The sequence below is a fragment of the Vicugna pacos genome, chromosome 1 (genome assembly GCF_048564905.1).
Source record: "Vicugna pacos chromosome 1, VicPac4, whole genome shotgun sequence".
Lineage (NCBI taxonomy): Eukaryota > Metazoa > Chordata > Mammalia > Artiodactyla > Camelidae > Vicugna > Vicugna pacos.
In genome coordinates this window covers 82,399,778-82,420,004 of record NC_132987.1, presented here as the reverse complement: position 1 = coordinate 82,420,004, position 20,227 = coordinate 82,399,778, and the positions used below count along the sequence as shown (strand labels likewise).

Below are 20,227 nucleotides of genomic sequence, written 5' to 3'. Positions count from 1 at the left end.
GGAGGAGATATGGGAATAGGAACAAGTTAAATTTAAGATACCTGGAGCTGAGGAAAAAGATCTGAACTAACTGGTAGTTCACCCCCGGAAGTAAACAGAAAACACACACACACAGAGTAAAAACCAAATTAGAATCCTTTAGGGACTCTTTACTTCACATTATATTTAAATTACACAAACACATAATTTAGCTGCTAACAATTTCTGGTAAGAAAAACTATTTTTCTGAGAGAATATAACATGACACTATTATAAACATGCTGTTCTAATTGAAAAAGGACAGAATGGGATGAGGGGACTGATGCTATTTGGAAGAGTTGAAGCTTCTTTTCAAAAGAGTCCAAAGAGATTGGAAGGTTCATTCCATTAAGCAGCCCCCTTATTTAGATTCATCAGCACGGTAAGGAATAGGTTCACCTGTACTAAGGAGGAAAAACGCTGGAATCCAGAACAATGAGAGCCAAATGTTTCATAAATTACTGAAGCTAAACTGTCTGACTCTAAGATTTTGGGTGCTTTAGAAAGTCATATTTACATCAGGATGATCTAGTACAGAAATTCTTGTTACATAGCTTTTTATGGTCTTGTCTTTTCTAAACGAAGTGTCCTTTTTTAAAATTAATGTATTATACTACGTTCAGATGTTCTGACAGAGTTCTATTTTTATTTTAAATAACAGTGTTGAAATTTAGTGATTTTTATCTGGATCTTGGCTTAAAGCACTTACAGACTCAGCCAGATTACAGACTATATAACCAAAGTGCTATCTCACTAATGACAGGTTATTCTAATTGAAAGTAAAGTACCTCTCTCTAAAAAATATTCATTAAAGGGTTAAAATTATAAATGGAAATACACTAAAAATATTATGTTACAGATCACAAATTCCCAAAGCTAATTCCTAAGTTTCAGCTCCAAACTTCATATACAATTCTTTTTAAAAATACAAAACAAAACAAAACTAGTCTTGTTAGTTTTCAAAATTAAACTGTATATTTATTATTAAAAATTTGGGGTAGTATTTCAATATCATCTCCTTCTTTTAAAAATGTATGTAAAATACAAGAAAGCTCACAAAGTCAAAAGTGGTAAGGATCTAGATTAAATGATATTTAAAAGGTATGTTAAAAATGCAGAAAATTAAAAAGATCTATAGATAGATATTCATACCTTTTTTTATTTTCTGCATCTTTAACATAACTTTCAACTAATATTTATTCTAGGTCCTTACCTATCCATCTATATCTAGTTCTTCATTTTATATCATAAATGAATCTTAAAAATACATACACATGAACCAATTATAAAGTTAAATGTACTAAGGATACTTGCTTTTATGGAAATAATTCTGTATCAGTCTATTCAATGAAGTGCAGAACTATCATTAACTTTGTAAATTAAGATTGTCAGCTTTAAGATTTGAGTGGGTCACACCTGTGTATACAGATTTTCTTACAGATGATTTCCAACAATTTTTTTTTTTAGACTCTGGGACTCATTTCAAATGCGGTAAGTTGAACAAAATCAATACTGAACAACATACCTTTCAGACAAATTAAGGCTTTGGTGAAGAGGTTCTAATTTTTGACATGTCTCTAGGCTCTCAACAGATGTCGAAGGCAATGAGTCTGATTGCACCTTGTTGGCATCACATAAATTAGCATCGTTTCTAGGTAGGGTGTTTCTGAATTTCCGTCCTAAATCCGTCCATAGGACATTCGTCAACATAACTTTGAGTTGCCTGTTACACACATAAATAATTAATACACACAGTACTAAACATTGTTTAATACATGAATTCATCACAAACTGTAACAAATGAAAACCTGCAGGAAATCTAAATTTCAGTTCTTCCAGCAATTAACCAGAGTCGTAAATATTATAAGAAAAAAATTTGCCTAACCATTCTCAAATATACATTAAAAAGTAAAGCCTATTTCACTTAAATTGGGATTTTCTTTAGAATTCTGTGTGGTATACTACAACTATGGTCATGCACATGTATAGCTGTTGGATTTCTCGTAACCCATCTGTACCTATTCACACTATTAATGGAACAATACACATCTGCACATTGCATCACAAAGGCAACCACTTTTCTACACTAAAAATGTGGTTTTGTTTTAGCATTTGTTGATTTGGAAAACATAATTAAAACTAAGGGTGTAACAGTACATCATCTATAGTCTTAAACCTATATAGTGTTAAGATACACTTAATTTCACCTTATTTCTAAAAACAAGTTAATTTAAAACACTTACTATACCTATTCCAATTTCAAAAAGTGAAACTGACAAATCCAAGCACTTTCAGCTTTTTTGCCTCATTACATTTTACCCATTACTCATTCAATACATCTTTGTATTGATATTACTTGAAGAACTGTGTTCAGTTCTGGAACCATGAACCATATACTTTTTGCAGTACTGTGAACAGGTTACCAAGTGGATGTGAAACAATGTCAAATGAGGAATGGCTGAAAGAATTGGAAATGTTTAGTCAGAAGAGTGTCTATTCTACTCCCTAGTACTAGTTTTAGGCACTGTTTGTTTAACAAATGTAAGAATATTAAGAAACAGAAAGCAAAGTGCTCGTATATTTTTAAGATAAAACAGGTCTCAAAGAAATCACTTGTTTGCAACAGCCACTTGGGGCTGTATCTTCAGATCACCGGAAAGAGGGATACAAGTCTTCAGGGGAGCCTCCATAGAATGCATTGAAACTCTAAATATTTTAAGTTAAAAAAAGTTTAATCTATAGGTTTTAGAATAATCATTAAAGAATAAAGAGGTGAATGACATTTCTATGAATGAATAATAGTAATTCATTCTTCATTCAACAAATACTTACCAAACACCTTCTAGCAAAACAACTGTATTAGTAGAATCTGGAGGTTTAGCAACAAACAAAACAGTTACAATTCCTGTCTTCTTGGAGCTTACATTCCAGAGAATAATCACCCAATTAGTTGTTTAATTACAATTATGATGAGCAATATGAGTGAAAAGTACAGAAGCTGCATTTCTTCTGAACCAGGTCAGGGAAGGTTCTACTGAGAATATGACCTTTAAGCTGAAACCTCAAAGGACAGACACGATCCAACGGAAACAAGTGGAAAATGGAGAGTGGTTCAAAAAAGGGAACAAAATGCAAATGCTCAGATATAAATACAGCTTATTCAAAGAAATCAAAGGACTTACCTGGCTCTAGTGCTCAGAGTGAAGAGGAAATGTATGTAAGCTAATAAGGATGGGCAGTTAGGTAAGACCCTGTGGACTGTATTAAGGATTTGAGACTTTATGTCAACAACAACAGCAGCAATCCCCTAGCTTTAAAAACAGAATGATGAGATCAGAGCTGCATTTTTAAAAGATGACTTTTATAATGAATAGAGAAAGTACTCAGAGAAAACAGTAATAATGAATTCAGAGAGGTAATGCTGAGTTAGGCGTAGTTTAGTGGAATGGTGGGAGCAGAAATGGGGAAGATGAAAAGGGATATAGCAAATGAAGGGAGTTGATATATGGCTATGAAAGGTGTATATAGGACAAGAGCTGAAGATAAATGTGAGATGCAGAAAATGGTTTTTATTAGTTATTGGTTTGTTAGTTAGCTTAAGAAATAAAACATCTGTATAAGTTTAATTGCTTGTGGGAAGGGGTCAAAAGAGTAAAAGAGGTTGAAGATACAAAAGAGAATAATTGACATTATAAAGAAGTTTCCTAGCAAATGGCATAAAAAGAGCTAATATTTATTGATTATACACATATACTGGGCACTATGCTAAGGATTTTACAATGATTTACTTCATTTAATCCTCACAACTACTCTGTGAGATACAATGGTAATTATTATTCCTCTGCAATTGAGAAGACCAAGATAGAAAGATTAATAACTTAAGCCCACAGTAAAATGGGTGAGTAGTGAAAGAGATCCAGAACCATACACTATCAACTCTGCTGCTACTAGCATTCACTGTTCCACTAGCCTGGTTTCTGACGGGAGAAGAGGAGCCCCTTTCCTTCTTTCAGAAACCAAGATCATCTTTTCAAAGTGATAAGAAAGGTAAAGGAACACAGGCTTGAGAAAAGAAGAGGCTTCGAATCATCACTATGGAGAGGGGGAACTCAAGCTGACTAGAGAAACACAGTACGATTATCTTGCAGTTTAGGAAACCAGTGAGATTAATAATCATGAATTTATAATGCCACAAACAGACTCTGTTCTGTGATTTTTTTTCCCCTTCACTGTTCAGCCACTTTAGTGTCAGCACAATGCAAATAATTAGGTTCACAAGTGATTATTAATTACAAAAGAAAAAAACATTTTTTAATTGAAGTACAGTCAATTATAATGAGTATAAAACATCTTTATAATGAAAGATTTGGCAGCTACCACCTTAACCAAGTGACCAAATGTAGGGCCACCAACAGTGGGACAAGCAGACATTATGTATTCCCTGATATGATACAATAAGCAAATCACATCAGCCATGAGTTAGTCTTGCCAAAAATGTAATATGAAACTACTCATGGGCCAAATCCAGACAATCATAAAAATCTAGAATGTAGGACATTCTACAAGACAACTGGCCTGAACTCTTCAAAAAAGTCAATGTCATGGTTTAAAAAAAAAGGGGTGGGGGTCAGAGGGCAGGCAGGAGCTATTCTAAGATTAAGAGACTAATGAGACATAATAGCCAAAATACATAATGCATGAACATCAATGTGATCCTAGATTTCAAAATAAATAAATAAAAGACATTTTGGAGACACATAGGGAATTGTGGTTCTAGAGTTTATATTAGTTGATAATATGAAATTACAAATTTTCTTCATAATTTATTATGGTTATTTATGTAAGAGAATTTCCTGGTTCTTAAGAAGTGCAAGCTAAAGTATTTAGAGGTGAAGTGCCACATTGTCTCTAACTTTCAGATGGTTGTGAAAAAAATGTGTATGTGTAGGTATATATGTGATATGCACTTATACACATGTATGAAAACAGACTGAGAGGAAGCAAATGTGGGAAAATGTTAATAACTGGTGAATCCAGATGAAGGATATATTGAGTGTTTGTTATGTTCTTAACAAAATCATCCCATGCCTGGAATCCTGTACCAAGAAAACTATGAAACACGGAGGAAAAGAAGTTATACATGAAGATATTCATCACAGTTTTTTATACAAGCAACAAACTAAAAACAACGTTAAATTCCTAGCAATAGCAGAATCATTAAGTAGACCATGATAAAGCCACTTAATGGAATGTTACTTGTCTCTTAAAATCTTCTACTTTAAATTTTTTAAAAACCTGTGTTTTCTGTTTTCTACTTGTCTTTATTTCTGTTTTCTATACTAAGCAAGCACTATTTATATAAAGAGAAATGTCAACTAAGTAATTTTTAAAATGGTAAATAGGTTTACCAAGCCAAAACTATCAATTAGTGAAATGGAATTTTTTTTACATTCAGGACTATTCTTTCATAACTATATGTTTACAACTGTACAACTTAAAATTCTAAGTGATCAAATGAAAGTCCTTCTCAAATCTTAAAGATATAAGGCATACTTCTCGTCTAATGAGATTATTAGTAATTTGCTAAATTATTTAGGAAAGTATTATCCCACTGGTAATTTTAATAATTTTAAATATGAAAATATCCAATGTTGGAAAATGCCATTTTTCTATCCACCCAGACCAAATAAGAATCACCACTGTGATCTTACTGATAATTCTAATAGTGTGGCTCTAAGTGAGAAAGTCAATTTGGGTTCTCTGGAGAAATACTCTGGAGAGTATTTCTTGTCCTTCAAGGAAATGCGTGTAGGAAATCAGAATATGCTACCTCAAAATATGTTACTGTGGCACAAGGATTATTTTGAAGTGAACACAACTGAGAGCAGATGCCAAAAAGGCTCTCTATCCACCCGCTGTTTGTCTAAAAACAGGTTTTGACTACTCATCACCAGAGACTCTTAGCCTAGGAATGGAATCTACATAACAAGCCTCACTAAACAGACTATCTTCTGTTAGTTTCCCTCCTATGTGTACTTTCCCCAGTTTGCCATCCTTGGAATGGCAATCCTTTTTCTTTTGTCTTCTCACTTTGCTAGAAATTTATTATTCTTCATTAATACACTATATAAGCCCAAGTTGTAACCACTTCTTTGAGTTACTCATCACAGAATTTCTCCTATGTATATGCACACTGCATTTATTAATAGACTGTGTTTGTTTTTCTTTTATTAATCTGTATTTTGTCTGTCAGATTTGCAGGGCCCCAGCCAAGGAATCTAAGAGAGTAGAGGCTTTTTTCTCTTCTCTACGTGGACAAAATATTTGAACACTTCATAAAAAAGATATACGAATGGACAATATGCACCTTATCATTCTGGTCTTTAAAAAAAGTTTCTTGTCTTTTCAAAAAAAGGAGGAAGGCAGCAAAAGATTACCACACACACTTTAGAGAAGATACAAAAGCACATGAAAAGATGCTCAACATCATCATTCATCACGGAAATGCAATTAAAACCTCAAAAAGATACTACTACACATCCATTACAATGGATGGTGATAAGAAACTGACCATACAAGTACTGGCAGAAGTGTGGAGGAAGTAAAACTCTCCTACACTGCTGGTGGTAAGGTAAAATGGCACAATTACTTTTGGAAAACATTTGGCAGTTTCTTACAAAGTTGAAAATACACTTTCAATGACCCAGCAACCCATCTCCTAGGTATTTAACCAAAAGAAATTAAAACATGTCCACACAGGCACTTGTACATGAATATTCACAGCAGCCTTACGCACAGTAGCTCAAAACTGGAAATAACCCAAATGTCCATCAACAGCCACATGGATATGAAGGGGAAAAGAACATGTCATCCCAAAATATGCCACTTTGGCATGTTGATTATTTTGAGCTGAAGACACTTGAGAAACAACAGTTGCAGGAAAGACTCTGATCTCCCCTTTTCTGCTGGAAAGTGGGTCATAAAAATTTCCCATGAGAATGGTGCCCTCTCTGTACCTGGAAGACACTCCTATCACTGGAGACTGGGAGTCAATGTCAAAATGGATCAGCACAAACAAACCTACTAAAATAAATCTTCCATCAAATTCCCCCATGTATTCTAGTCATTTCCCACAATTTAACCCACCTAGAAACATAAATCCTTGTTTTTCATCTTGTCACTTCCCCACAAATGTACTGCTCTTTGTTAAAAAGATATATAAGCTCTCAGTCCTAACCACATCTTCAGGCCATCATTTTTCCTCTAAGAGCTCCCATTTGCACATTAAAATATTAAACAACATTTGTGTGTTTTTTCCTGTTAATCTGCCTTCTGTCAGTTTAATTCTTAGGCCTAACCACAGAATCTAAGAGGGTAGAGGAAAAGTTTTTCCTCTACAACAGATAAAATATAGCATTTTCATAGAATGAAATAAAAAGAAATGAACTACTGATAACATCCAGCAATATAGACAGATCTCCAAAACATTATGTTCATGAAATAAACCAGACACAAAATAATATACATACTGTGTTCTAATATATTTGCAACTCTAAAAAGACAAACCTAATCTATGCTAACAGAAAGCAGGTCAGTGACTGTCTGAAGTTGGAGGTGAGTGGGTAAGGGGATTAGTGGAAAAGGGCACACAGAAAGTCTTTGGGGAATCGGTGTTCACAGACGGTGGAGGTGGTAGTACCATAAGCATACAAATTTGTTAAAACTCATCAAAATACATACATATAAACATAAAATGTGTGTATTTTATTGTATGTAAATTAGACATCAATAAAGGTCATTTTAAAAGTTATTAAAATATGCAAAAATATTTACTACCTTAAGAAAATGAATCTACTTGGTTTTTCTCTTCAAAGCCAAATTACAAAGAATTAAATGAGTAACATTTTTATCCATTTAATTTATATAGGTACACTTTTGCTAAAATTTGGATTGAAAAATTCATTAGTTAGAATAATCTCAGAGGCTCTAAAGAATAATCATTACTGCAGTCTGCACTGAACACCACCATTCCAGTATAAAAATTTGTTACACGGCAACTACCTAAATGCCTTAGAGCAAGTATCTTTTGAACGAGAAAGGTACTTCTTTTTCATTTTGCAAAGTTAATTCTTTGACATTAAAACACTAGTACTTAACACATTGCTTCGGACTTTGAGGTACTACATAAACCAGCTAGTTGACTGAATAATTTTAATCCATAATCCACACAGTTAACAGAATAAATTGTGTGCCTCTGCCCTATTCCTCTTTCATACTGTTAGACCAGGCAGATAGCTAGATATGAGCAGAGAAAGGGGGACACAGACCAAATGGCAGGAATTGGGCAGAAAGGAGGGGCACAGGCCAAATGCAGGAAACCACACATAATGTGAGCAGCAGGGATCCCTGGGCAGAGAAAGAAAAGCTGGAATCTTTGGGCTGATAAGGGGCCACACCTTTTGGCCTGGAGACCAACAAAGAAAGGTCAGAAAAGGCAGGAATTTCCAGTGTCCAAATGTAACCTTTTACTCATTATGCCCTCATTTCAATAAAATTAGCCTTGCAGATCAGAAGTACCCATCATACACTGATGCCATGACACTTCCGATCCAGACTAAATAAGGACAAAAATCCCTCCTCCCTTTGGGAAGGTGGAGCTGGGATGATAATCAGGGAATATGACCCCAAACTCTTCCCTCCCCAATGAATATTCCGCCCATTCACTTTTACACCCTATGTAACTAACTTGCCAAAGAAACTCAGGGCAGCCGCTCGCCTGAGCCTGCCTGCTCTCCCCTGAGAGTGTACTATCCATCCTTTAATAAATCCTCACTTTACCTTTTTTTAACCTCTAAGTCTTGTCTCTGAATTCTTTCTGGGACGGGACAAGAACCTGGAACACTGGTTGCATCTATCGGCACCAATACTGTCTTAGACCACTAGGGCTGCTGTGACAAAAATACTATAGACTGACTGGCTAAACAACAAACATATATTTCATACAGATCCAGAGGGTGGGGAGTCCAAGATCAAGGCACTGGCAGATTTGGTGTGTGGTGAGAGCCTGCTTCTCACTGTGTATTCATGCGTCAGAAGTGTTAGCAGATAGTGAGACTCCTAAATTAGGAGGTCCACTAAAGTGTGGGTCCTTGCTGCCGGCTATGAAAGAATTCGCAGTGGAAGCAGAGAGGCAAAATGAAAAGCTGCTTTATGTCTTGAAAGAGGAAAAGGAAAGAAAGTGCTCAAGTGGTTAAAAGAAGAGAAATGCGCTGGAGTGGGAAGCCATTAGCCAAGACTGCCAGTTGAGACAGTTCTGGCCCAGGAATGGCCACTTGAACTTTTAAGAGAGGCTTCCACCATCATGTCCTCATTCCAGCTGTGCTGGAGCCAATTAACCTTTCTTTTCCATCCTTGTATGGGCTTTCCTAGTTGTTGCCATGGCAATCATCAACTGTCATGGTGTTGGTGGGTGTGCCATTTAACATCCCAATGCATTACAATGAGGCTCAAAGTCTACTGGAAGTCAAATCCTCTGCCATCTTAGGCTTTGCAGGTTCTAACCAGTTCTTGTTTCTTCTCTTTACAGCTGTCTCCTGAGACTCAGATAAGAGTAATTTGTTTCTATTGGAGGGAGGGGCAGGGGTTTGATCCTGGGGGCAACAGCCTTGGTAACAAAAAGGAAAGTTGCTTTTATTTACTTTTTTTTTAACACATTTATTATGGTATAATTCCTGTACAGTGAACTACACCTATTTCAGATGTACAATTTGATGAATTTTGATAGATGTATACACCTATGAAACCACCATCACAATCAAGATAGCTAAGGATTTCAGGTCAAGATGGCAGTATTAGAACCAAGAGCTCGCCTCTCCTCGCGACTATGATGAAACCACAGCTGAATGATAAACAACCATTTGAAAAAACGCTGGAATCTAGCAAAAAAGAGCTTCTGCAACTGGAAACATAAAGCAGGAACCACAACAGGACGGTAGGAGGGGCGAGCTCATGACATAATTGGGCCCCATACTCCTGGGGTGGGCAACCCACAAGAATAGTTAAGTAGCAGAAGCCCTCCCACAGGAGTGAGAGCTCTAAGCCCCATGTCAGGCTCCCCAGCCCAGGGTTCCTGCATTGGGAGGAAAAGGAGACCCCAGGACATCTGGTTTTGAAGACCAGCAAGGCTTGGCTCTGGTAGCCCCACAGGACTGGGGGAAACAGAGACTTCATTCGCTTGGGAAGCGTACATGGAAACTCGTGTGCGCCAGGTTCAAGGGCAGAGGCAGTCATTTCATAGAAACCTGAGCCAGGCCTGCCTGCTGGATTTGGAGGGTCTCCTGGGGACGCAGGGATGGCTGCAGCTCACCCAGGGGACATAAAAGCTGGTGGCAGACATTCCAGGAGTGTTCATCTACGTGAGCTTTCCTGGAGGTTGATGTCTTGATTAGATCATTAGCACCAAGACCCAGCCCCACCCAACAGCCTGTAGAGAAGCCTCAGGCCAAACAACATACAGGGTGGGAACATAGCCCCACCTATCAGCAGACTTCCTAAGCCACAAAGGCCTCTACACATAGCCCTGCCCACCAGAGTTCCAGGACCAAGCTTCACCCAGCAGTGGGCAGGCATTGCCTCCTCCTGCCAGGAAACCTGCATAAGCCTCTAGTCCAGCCTCATCCACCAGGGGAAAATACTAGAAATAAGAACACAATAATCCCAAAGCCTGTGGAAGGAATCCACAAACACATAGAAAGATAGATGATATGAGGTGGCAAAGGAATATCTCCAGACCAAGGCACAAGATAAAATCCCAGAAGAAGAAATAAGTGATGAGGAGATAGGCAATTTATCTGAGAAAAAGTTTAAAGTAATGATGGCAAAGATGTTCAGAGAACTCAAGAGAAGTGTAGATGCACAGAACGAAGTTTTTAGCAAAGAGTTGGAAAATACAAAGAATACCCAAACAGAGTTGAAGAATAAAATCACTGAAATGAACAATACACTAGAAGGAACCAAGAATAGACAAAATGAGGCAGAAGAACAGATCAGTGAGCTAGAAGACAGATTACTGGAAATCACTACTGCAGAACAGAAGGAAGAAAAACCAATGAAAAGAAATGAGGACAGTTTAAGAGAACTCTGGGACAACATGAAGTGCACTAATATTTGCATTATAGGAGACCCAGAAAGAGAAGAGAGAGAGAGGCCCTGAGAAAAATTTTGGAGAGATAATCTTCCAAAAACTTCCCCAATCTGGGAAAGGAAATAGTCACCCAAGTCCAGGAAGCACAGTGAGTATCACACAAGATCAACCCAAAGAGGAACACACCAAGGCACGTAGTCATCAGTTGGACAAAAATTAAGGATAAGAAGAAAATATTAAAATTAGCAAGAGAAAAGCAACAAATAACATCAAGGGAACTCCCATAAGGTTATCAGCTGATTTTTCAGCAGAAACTCTACAGGCCAGAAGGGAGTGGCATGATATATTTAAAGTGATGCCAGGGGGAAACCTACAACCAAGAATACCCTATCCAGCAAGGCTCTTATGCAGACTTGATGGAAAAAATCAAAAGCTTCACAGATAAAACAAAAGCCAAAAGATTTCAGCACCACCAAACCAGCTTTACAACAAATTTTAAAGGACCTTCTGTAGTCATCAAACCGTAAGGAAAGAGAATAAAAAGAAGAAAGAGGAAAAAAAAAAAGACCTACAAAAGATTGCTCTGGCTGCTCAGGGTCTTTTGTGGTTCCTTGTGAATTTTGGAACTGTTTGTTCTAGCTCTGTGAGGAATGTCATGAGTATCTTGACAGGGGTTGCATTGGATCTGTGGATTGTTTTCGGTAGTGTGGCCATTTTGATAGTGTTGATTCTTCCAATTCAAGAGCACAAGAAATCTTTCCATTTCTATGTGTCATTTCACTTTTCAGAGTATAGGTAACCTCCTTGGTTAGGTTTATTTCTGGGTACTTTGTTGTTTTTGATGTAACGGAAATGTTTATGCCAGTTACAAAATTCTGGTTTTTAAAGTGAAAAAAAAGGGAATGAAAGGCCACAAATGGCAAAATACCCTTCTTTCTTATGGGTGAGTTGTATTCCATTCCATATATATATATATATATATATGCTGCGTCTTCATTATCTATTCAACTACTGATGTGCACTTGGATGCTTCATATCTTGGCAATTATAAATAATGTTGCTGTTAACAGCAGGGTGTATGTATATTTCTGAATTAATTCTTATTTTGTGGTTGGCTTTATTCCTTTGATAACTATGTAAGTTTAAAAAACTAAAGCTCTAAACATTCTCAGAAACAATGAACAGTACATATATGTAAATCAAATATATGCACAGTTAAAAAAAAAGAAATGAGCTATCAAGCCATGAAAGACATGGAAGAAATTTAAAAGACATATTACTAAATGAAAGAAGCCAGTCTGAAAAGGCTACAAACTGTATAATTCCAACCAAATGACATTCTGGAAAAGGCACAGCTACAGAAACAATAAAAATATCGTGTTTACCAAGGGTTTGGGGAGAGGGAGGGAGGGAGGAATTAAAAGATGGAGCACAAGGGATTTTTAGGGCAATGAAATTATTCTGAATGATACTATAGTGGTGGCTACATGTCATTATGCGTTTGTCAAAACCCACAGAATGTACAACTTCAAGAGCAAACCCTAATGTAAACTATGACTTCGGTTGATAATAATGTGTCCATGTTGGTTCATCAATTGTACCAAATATGCCACAATGATGAGGAATGTTGAGGGTAGGGGAGTATATATATGTGGGTAGAGGGGCCTATGGGTGAACTCTCTGTATTTTCTGCTCAATTCTGCTGTAAACCTGAAACTGCTATAAAAAATTATTAATAAAAAATGGAAAAATACAGGGGTAAAAGAATAAACAGGATAGAAAAAAAATCCATAATATTGCTACCCAGAGACGATTTTAGTACATCTTCTTCAGGAATTTTATCTGTAAGTGGGTGTGAGTGGGAGAGGATAGTTAAATTGTGATTATACTTCAAGGATATCCTGCTTTTTAAACTTCATTAACATTGTGTGCCTTTCCCCATGTCAGTAAAAATTCATCACAAATCTCATATAAATGTGTTACACTTATTTTTATAATGTAGAAGAACAATTTACATCCTCCTATTATTGAACATTTAATCAGCCTCTGAATTTTTATGCTACTGTAAATATTTCTGCAATAAACATCCTTATAAATACAAAAAAAAATACACTAGAAGGAATCTACAGTAGATTACCACAAGGTTTACAGACAAGCAAAAGCTAAAAAAGTTCAGCACCACCAAACCAGCTTTACAAGAAATGTTAAAGGGACTTCTCTAAGTGAAAAAGAAAAGATCACAACTAGAAACATGAAAATTAGAAAATGAAAAATCTCATTGGTAAAGGCAAATATACAGTAAAGGTAGTAAAAGCAGCCACTATAAAACTAGTAGGAAGATTAAAAGACGAACGTAGTAAAGTCATCCACATACACAGTAAGTAGTTAAGGGATACACAAAACAAAAATCACATATAGATACGTAGCTGTGTACAGTGTGGGGAATATAGTCAATAACCATGTAATATCTTTAAAGGTCTGGTGACATATCATAACTAGACTTACCCTGGTGATCATTTTGAAATGTATAGGACCACTGAAATACTACATTATATAATAGAAACTAACATAGTGTTGTACACCAATTATACTTCAAAAACAAACAAACAAACAAACTCATTTGAAAAAGAGATTGGATTTGTGGTTATCAGGGACAGGGGATAGGGGGAGGAGAAAATGGATTAAAATGGTCAAAAGGTACAAACTTCTAGTTATAAGACAAATAGGTACTAGGGGTATAATGTACAACATGATAAATATAATTAACACTGCTGTATGTTATAAATGAAAATTGTAAAGAGAGTAAATCTTATAAGTTCTATCAGAAGAATAAAAACTTTTTTTCTATTTCTTTAATTTTCTATCTATAGAAGATGATGGATGTCCACTAAACTTACAGTGATAATTATTTCATGATGTATGTAAGTCAAATCATTCTGCTGTATGCTTTAAACTTACACAGTATTTTTTGCCAATTATATCTCAATAAATTGGAAGACAGATAAAGATGAACAGTAAAATATTTATTTTAAAATTTTTATTTTTCTTTACTTAGAACAACACACAGATATAAATAAAATATATCATGACAAGTTGCGTTCTTCCACATATGAGTGATGCACATGTTAATATATTAATACACTTTTTCTCATGCTAATCTATTTTTTCTCACTTATTTGCTGGCTCAGACACTGAACTTAAGTTGATACAGAAATTTTTTCCTCCCCTAAACCTCATACATGATTAGCTGAATTTCATGTCTCCACTGATCTACAAGAACAAACTGCTTGTTAATCAAACTTTAAATGTCTCTACTTTGACCAGGCCTAAGAACTTTGGACCATCTATCAATCTAAACCAGCATACAACCACTCCCTAGAATAGGCTAACCTCAAGCTAAAACATTTTCTGACCTACTGTGCAGCCTCACCACTTGCTCATCCTACTTCCTCAAACCTACTTATCTCTAGCCTTGTTTACTCCTCCCAATGTAAGAAAAGTCCTTTTCTGGCTACCTTTTGCAGATCTTGTGATCACACTGTTCTCCCTATTACAATGGTCCCTTTCTCCATTCTTGCAATTGCTCCATTATTTTTCAATTGTGGGTCACTTTACTTCTGCGGGGGGAAGTTCTCTCATCTTTGATGTGGTACCTCAGTAACATTTGTGTAAGAAAACAATGTATTTATACATCTTAGTGCAAAAACTACATGCTTGCTCTGAATATCACAGGGAAAAAAAGATCATTAAAGTTTGGCTTTTTACTCCCTTGTAATCCAGATGCTGCTTTAGTTTATTATTTTTTATTATTTTATTATTTTTTAACTCCTCTCCCCTTAAAGTGCTATATGCTATAAAATTTAAATAGAAGAAAGTACTAAGTAATCCCTGATATGTCCCTGAGAAAATAACTCTCAGGCTCATATTAGCCTAAAATACCTTCATTAAGTCCCCTAAACAGAGTCTTCCGACAGACGGTTTATGTGATTTCCTTCACACAAAAACAAATTCTTATTACAGGATTCATCTTCATGCAATCTACTTTCCCATCCTACTCTACTCCCCAATAAAACCATTTCTTTAGACTTTCTACTATTTTTCCTAGTAATTACTACCACTATTTTTTTCTTTTAAACAACATCTACTGATAGAATATGAGTATTTTTTACTCTTTGTTCCAAACTCTTTCTGTGTGTGAGAGCAGAAGGATTTATGAATTATAACAAGTGAGAACACTGGGGGTCTTTCCCAAAGGACTGTCTCTCCATCACACCCCTTCCTGCCAATGATCTCCCAATCCACTTAACATCAAAAATTATGTTTAATATAGTCAATATTTTACAATAACTACAAATGGAGTATAACCCTTAAAAATTATGAATCACTGTACTGTATACCTGTAATTTATATAATATTGTATATCAACTATACTTCAATCTTAAAAAATGATGTCTAAATCCACAGTGTTAATTTTTACATGAATATTCTTCAAAGCTGAACCACCTAGCCACTGCAGTTACATTTCCTTTTCGTACAATGTTGTTTTTCTAGGAGTTAATAATTACCTAACTTTTATACACTGACCTTAACTTCTTTTCCATGTAATACCACTGAAAATCACAGACAAAAGATACAGAATTCTCCTCAATAAAGCTGAAACATCAGGTGGCCTATCAGCTCCAGAAAGAGAAGAATATGGGATAGACACTGTATGTGGCCTGTAAAGCTTAAATTATTTACTACCTGTTCCTCTACAAAGTCTGCCCTCTTACACTCTCATTTTAGTGAAGCATATCATAAAAGAGCTTCCTAAGAAAGAGTATATGGAAGGTGATTTTTTTCTGAGAACCTTTATGTATAAAAATGTCTATTCTACTCTCACACTTGATGAGTTCAGTTTGGAAAAATGGGCTGGAAACAATATTTATTATCTTTGAATTTTGAAGACATTGCTTTGAAGAAATACCTTTCAGTGACTCTTAAAAGTTTAAATGGCATTACAATGCCTGATCCTTATATAACGGGGTTTTCTTTTTTTTTTTTTTGGTCTCTGGAAACTGTTCAGATCTTTTTTTTAATCTCTTCTATACTGAAATCTAATGATGATGTGCCTTGATGAGAGTTTTTCTTTCTCCTTTTTTCCTCTTCATTCATAGTGCTAGGCATTCATAAAGCCTTTTTAGTATGAAAATGTATTCTTCAGACATTCAAAGTATTTCCTTGATAAATTCTTCCTCTATTTTCTCTGGTCTATGTTGTATTCCTATTATTTAGATGTGCTATCTAGTTTGATTCTCTACTTTCCTTATCTTTTCCTTCCTACTATATTTATTTATTCTATTTTCCAGGAAAATAATTTAGCTTCATCTTTATTGAAATTTTTTATTGCTACTACCACATTTATAATTCCCAAGACCTTTTTCTTATTCTCTAAATGTCACTTTTTGTTGTTTCCTACCTATTCTTCATGGATGTGACGTCACTATGTAAAAAATAAAAATAAACACGATAGAAGGTCTCGAGTTTTCCCCTTGCTTATTTGCCTTTGCTCCTTTCTCTCTTTGTACCTACCACCCCTACCTCCAGAAAACTTTGACTAGCTGATAAACCGCAAGGTTTACCACAAAAACAATCCTTGGAAAATATTGTAGTGATAGCTATCAGGACCCTAAGCAAGGGCATAAAAAACAGAAAAGATCCATAGGAATAGGAAAGAGAACAAAGATATATATATTCAATCACTATATTTACCTGGAGGTGATTTGATTCCTTTGCTATTTATCTATGTTTCTTAAGTTTCCCATCCCACTTTCTTACGTAACAGGAAAAAAAAATAGGGATTTTTTTTTTTACTAAAAATAGACTTACCCTATGAACCAGCAATCCCACTCCTGGGCATATACCTGGAGGGAACTCTAATTCAAAAAGATACATGCACCCCAGTGTTCATAGCACTATATACAATAGTCAAAACATGGAAATAACCTAAAAGTCTATTGACAAATGACTGGATAAAGAAGTTGTGGTATATGTTTATGATGGAATACTATTCAGCCATAAAAAAGAATAAAATAATGCCATCTGCAGCAACGTGGATGGACCTAGAGAGTCTTCTAAGTGAAGCAAGTCAGAAAGAGAAAGAATACCATATCACTCACATGTGGAATCTTAAAAAAAAAAAAGATACAAATGAACTTATTTACAAAACAGAAATAGACTCACAGACATAAAAAACAAACTTATGGTTACCAGGGGGGAAAGGGGATGGGAAGGGATAAATTGGGAGTTTGAGAATTGCAGATACTAACTACTATATATAAAATAGATAAACAACAAGTTTCTAGTGTATAGCACAGGGAATTATATTCAATATCTTGAAGTACCTACAATGAAAAAGAATACAAAAATGAAAAAGAATTTTTTAAAGAAATGTCAATCTTAAATAAGACAAGATGCAGAAGAGAAATGCTCCAACCTTTCTCTGCTCCTCCACTCCTGTTTTACTTCACAGTTACTGCCTTTTTCATTTTGCCTCTAAATTGGATTGTCATCTTTTTTTTCTCCCTGACTCCTCTTTTAATATAGCTAGTTATCCCCTGAATGGCAAGTTCTATTTCTAACTTTTTATTGAGGTAGAAAAAAATGGAATATGGGAAATAGGACAAGGAAATAATGACAAACTGTTGAAATTTAACATAAATACATCATATATTTACAATAAATATTCTAAAGACTATTCATTTCCTCACACCTTAAAAAGAAATAAAGAGAATTCTAAGAGGATGGCAGAGTAGGAAGTACCAAGAATCCCTCTCCCAACCTATAGAACAACTAACTGCACTAGCAAAATCTGTCCAATATTAACTATTTTGAAAATCTGAAGTCTTTTGAAGGCTTGCAACTTCAGGAGAAGGCCTGGGTAAACTGTCATTAATTGTGGTCAATTTCAGCTCTTAGCACAGTAGCAGCTACCCATCCCTAAATCCCTACCTCCTTGGCAGCAGCAGGGCATATGTTAGAAGAACAGCTTACACTCAGCAGGTAGAAACCAGGGTGGACAAAAAGGACCCTACCCTCCAAATATTAGTGATCTGTGCTCTGATCACTAAGTAGAGCGTCTAACCTCAGAGCTGCAGGCCAAGAGGCTAGCAGCCACTGTGGTTGCACCTCCACTCAAAGTTGTAAGTTCCACCTGTCTAAAACTTTTGAAAGCCAAAAATGAAGAGAAATTCTTGACAACAGCAAAAAAAAAAAAGTGATTTGTTGTATATAAGAGATTCTCAATAAGATAATAAGATTTTTCACTAGAAATTTTGGAGGCCAGAAGTCCATGGGCTCATATACTCAAATTTCTAAAAGAAAAAAACTCTCAACCAAATATTATATATCTGGCAAAACTATACTTCAAGATTGAGGGAGAAATTAAGACATTCCCAGACAAACAAAACCCAGTGGAGTTTGTTACCACAAGACCTGTCCTGCAAGAAATGCTCAAGGGAGTCTTGCACAGTGAAATGAAAAAGCACTACAGGGGGAGGGTATAGTTCAGTGGTTAAGAGTGCATGGTTAGGGTGTATGAGGTCCTGGGTTCAATCCCCAGTACCTCCATTAAACAAAGAAATAAACACAATTACCACCCCCCCACCCAAAAGCACTACAGAGAAACTCAACATTATATGAAGAAATAAAAATCTCAATAAAAGTAAATATATGGACAATTATAAAAGTTCTTACTACCATAATTTTAGTTTGTAACTCCACTTCTGTTTTCTACATGACTTAACAGACTAATACTTTTTAAAGAAAACAATTAGTCTAAAAGCCAGTATTATTCCAACTTTGTTTTTAACTTCAACATTTGTTTTCTACGTAATGTAAAGGAAAATGTATTTAAAATAATTATTAGCTTATGTTTTTAGCACAAAATATACAAAGACATTACATTTTGACATCAAGAATTGAAAGAGGTACAGATGGAACTGTAAAGTAACAATTTCTTCATGTTGTTCAAATTAAGCAGGTTAGAGACCCAAATTAGAGTACAATAACTTCAGAATATTAAACATAATCCCCATGGTACCCACAAAGAAAACTGCTATACAAAAGAAAAAGAAAAGGGAATTTAAACATTTGACTACCAAAAAATCAACCAAACAAAAACAAGAGTAATGAAGGAAAGATGGGATGACAAAAAAGCTATAAGATATTTAGAAAACAAATAGCAAAATGACAGGAATAAATCACTCTCTTTTAATAATTACTTCAAACATAAATAAATTTTCCAGTCAAAAAATGGAGGGTGGCAGGATGAATAAAAAAATATGGCCCAACTATATGCTACCTACACAAGATTCACATTGGATCCAAAGACACAAATAGGTTGAAGGAGAAAAGATGGAAGAAGATATTCCATGTAAAAACTACCAAAAGAGAGCATAGCTATATTAATATCAGGCAAAATAAATTTTATATCAAAAAAGGCTATAAGAAACAAAGAAAAATATTATATATTCACACAAGGTATAAAACAGCCAAAAGATTTAATCATTACAAACATTTACACACCTAATGATGGATTATCAAAAGACATAAAGTAAAAATTGACAGAAAAGAAGACAGAAATAGACAGTTCTACAATAATAGTTGGAGGGTTTGATATCCCATTCTCATTAATGGCTAGAACAACCTGACAAAAGTAAGGACTTGAACAACACAAAAAAACAATTAACAAGCACACACAGAACACAGTACCCTACAAGAGAATACACATTCTTCTCAAGTGCACATAGAACATTCTTTAGGATAGACCATATTTTAGGCAATAAATTAAGCCTCAATAGATTAGAAAGACAGTTATCATACAAAGCATCCTCTCTGATGACAACAGGATAAAGTTAGAAATCAGTAAGAGAAGGAAAACTTGAAAACTCACAAATTGTGGAAATTAAATAACACATTCTTAACCAACAGGTCAAAATAGAAATCAAAAGGGAAATTAAAAATACTAAAGAGATGAATAAAAATAAAAACACAATATACAAACATTTATGGAATGCATTAAAGAGA

At 35.2% G+C, this 20,227-nt stretch overlaps 1 protein-coding gene across 11 annotated transcripts in view; it reads right to left on the bottom strand.

The window, feature by feature from the left end:
• SENP7 (SUMO specific peptidase 7) overlaps nucleotides 1-20,227 on the bottom strand; it is a 113,095-nt gene that overhangs the window by 55,865 nt on the left and 37,003 nt on the right. For 9 of the 11 annotated variants that reach the window (XM_072966026.1, XM_072966031.1, XM_072966038.1 and 6 more), the window contains one exon: nucleotides 1,544-1,741. The exons of the other annotated variants lie outside the window; for them this stretch is intronic. In XM_072966026.1, the coding sequence (XP_072822127.1) occupies nucleotides 1,544-1,741 (198 nt within the window). The remainder of the gene's footprint in view (nucleotides 1-1,543; nucleotides 1,742-20,227) is intronic. 11 annotated transcript variants of the gene reach the window in all.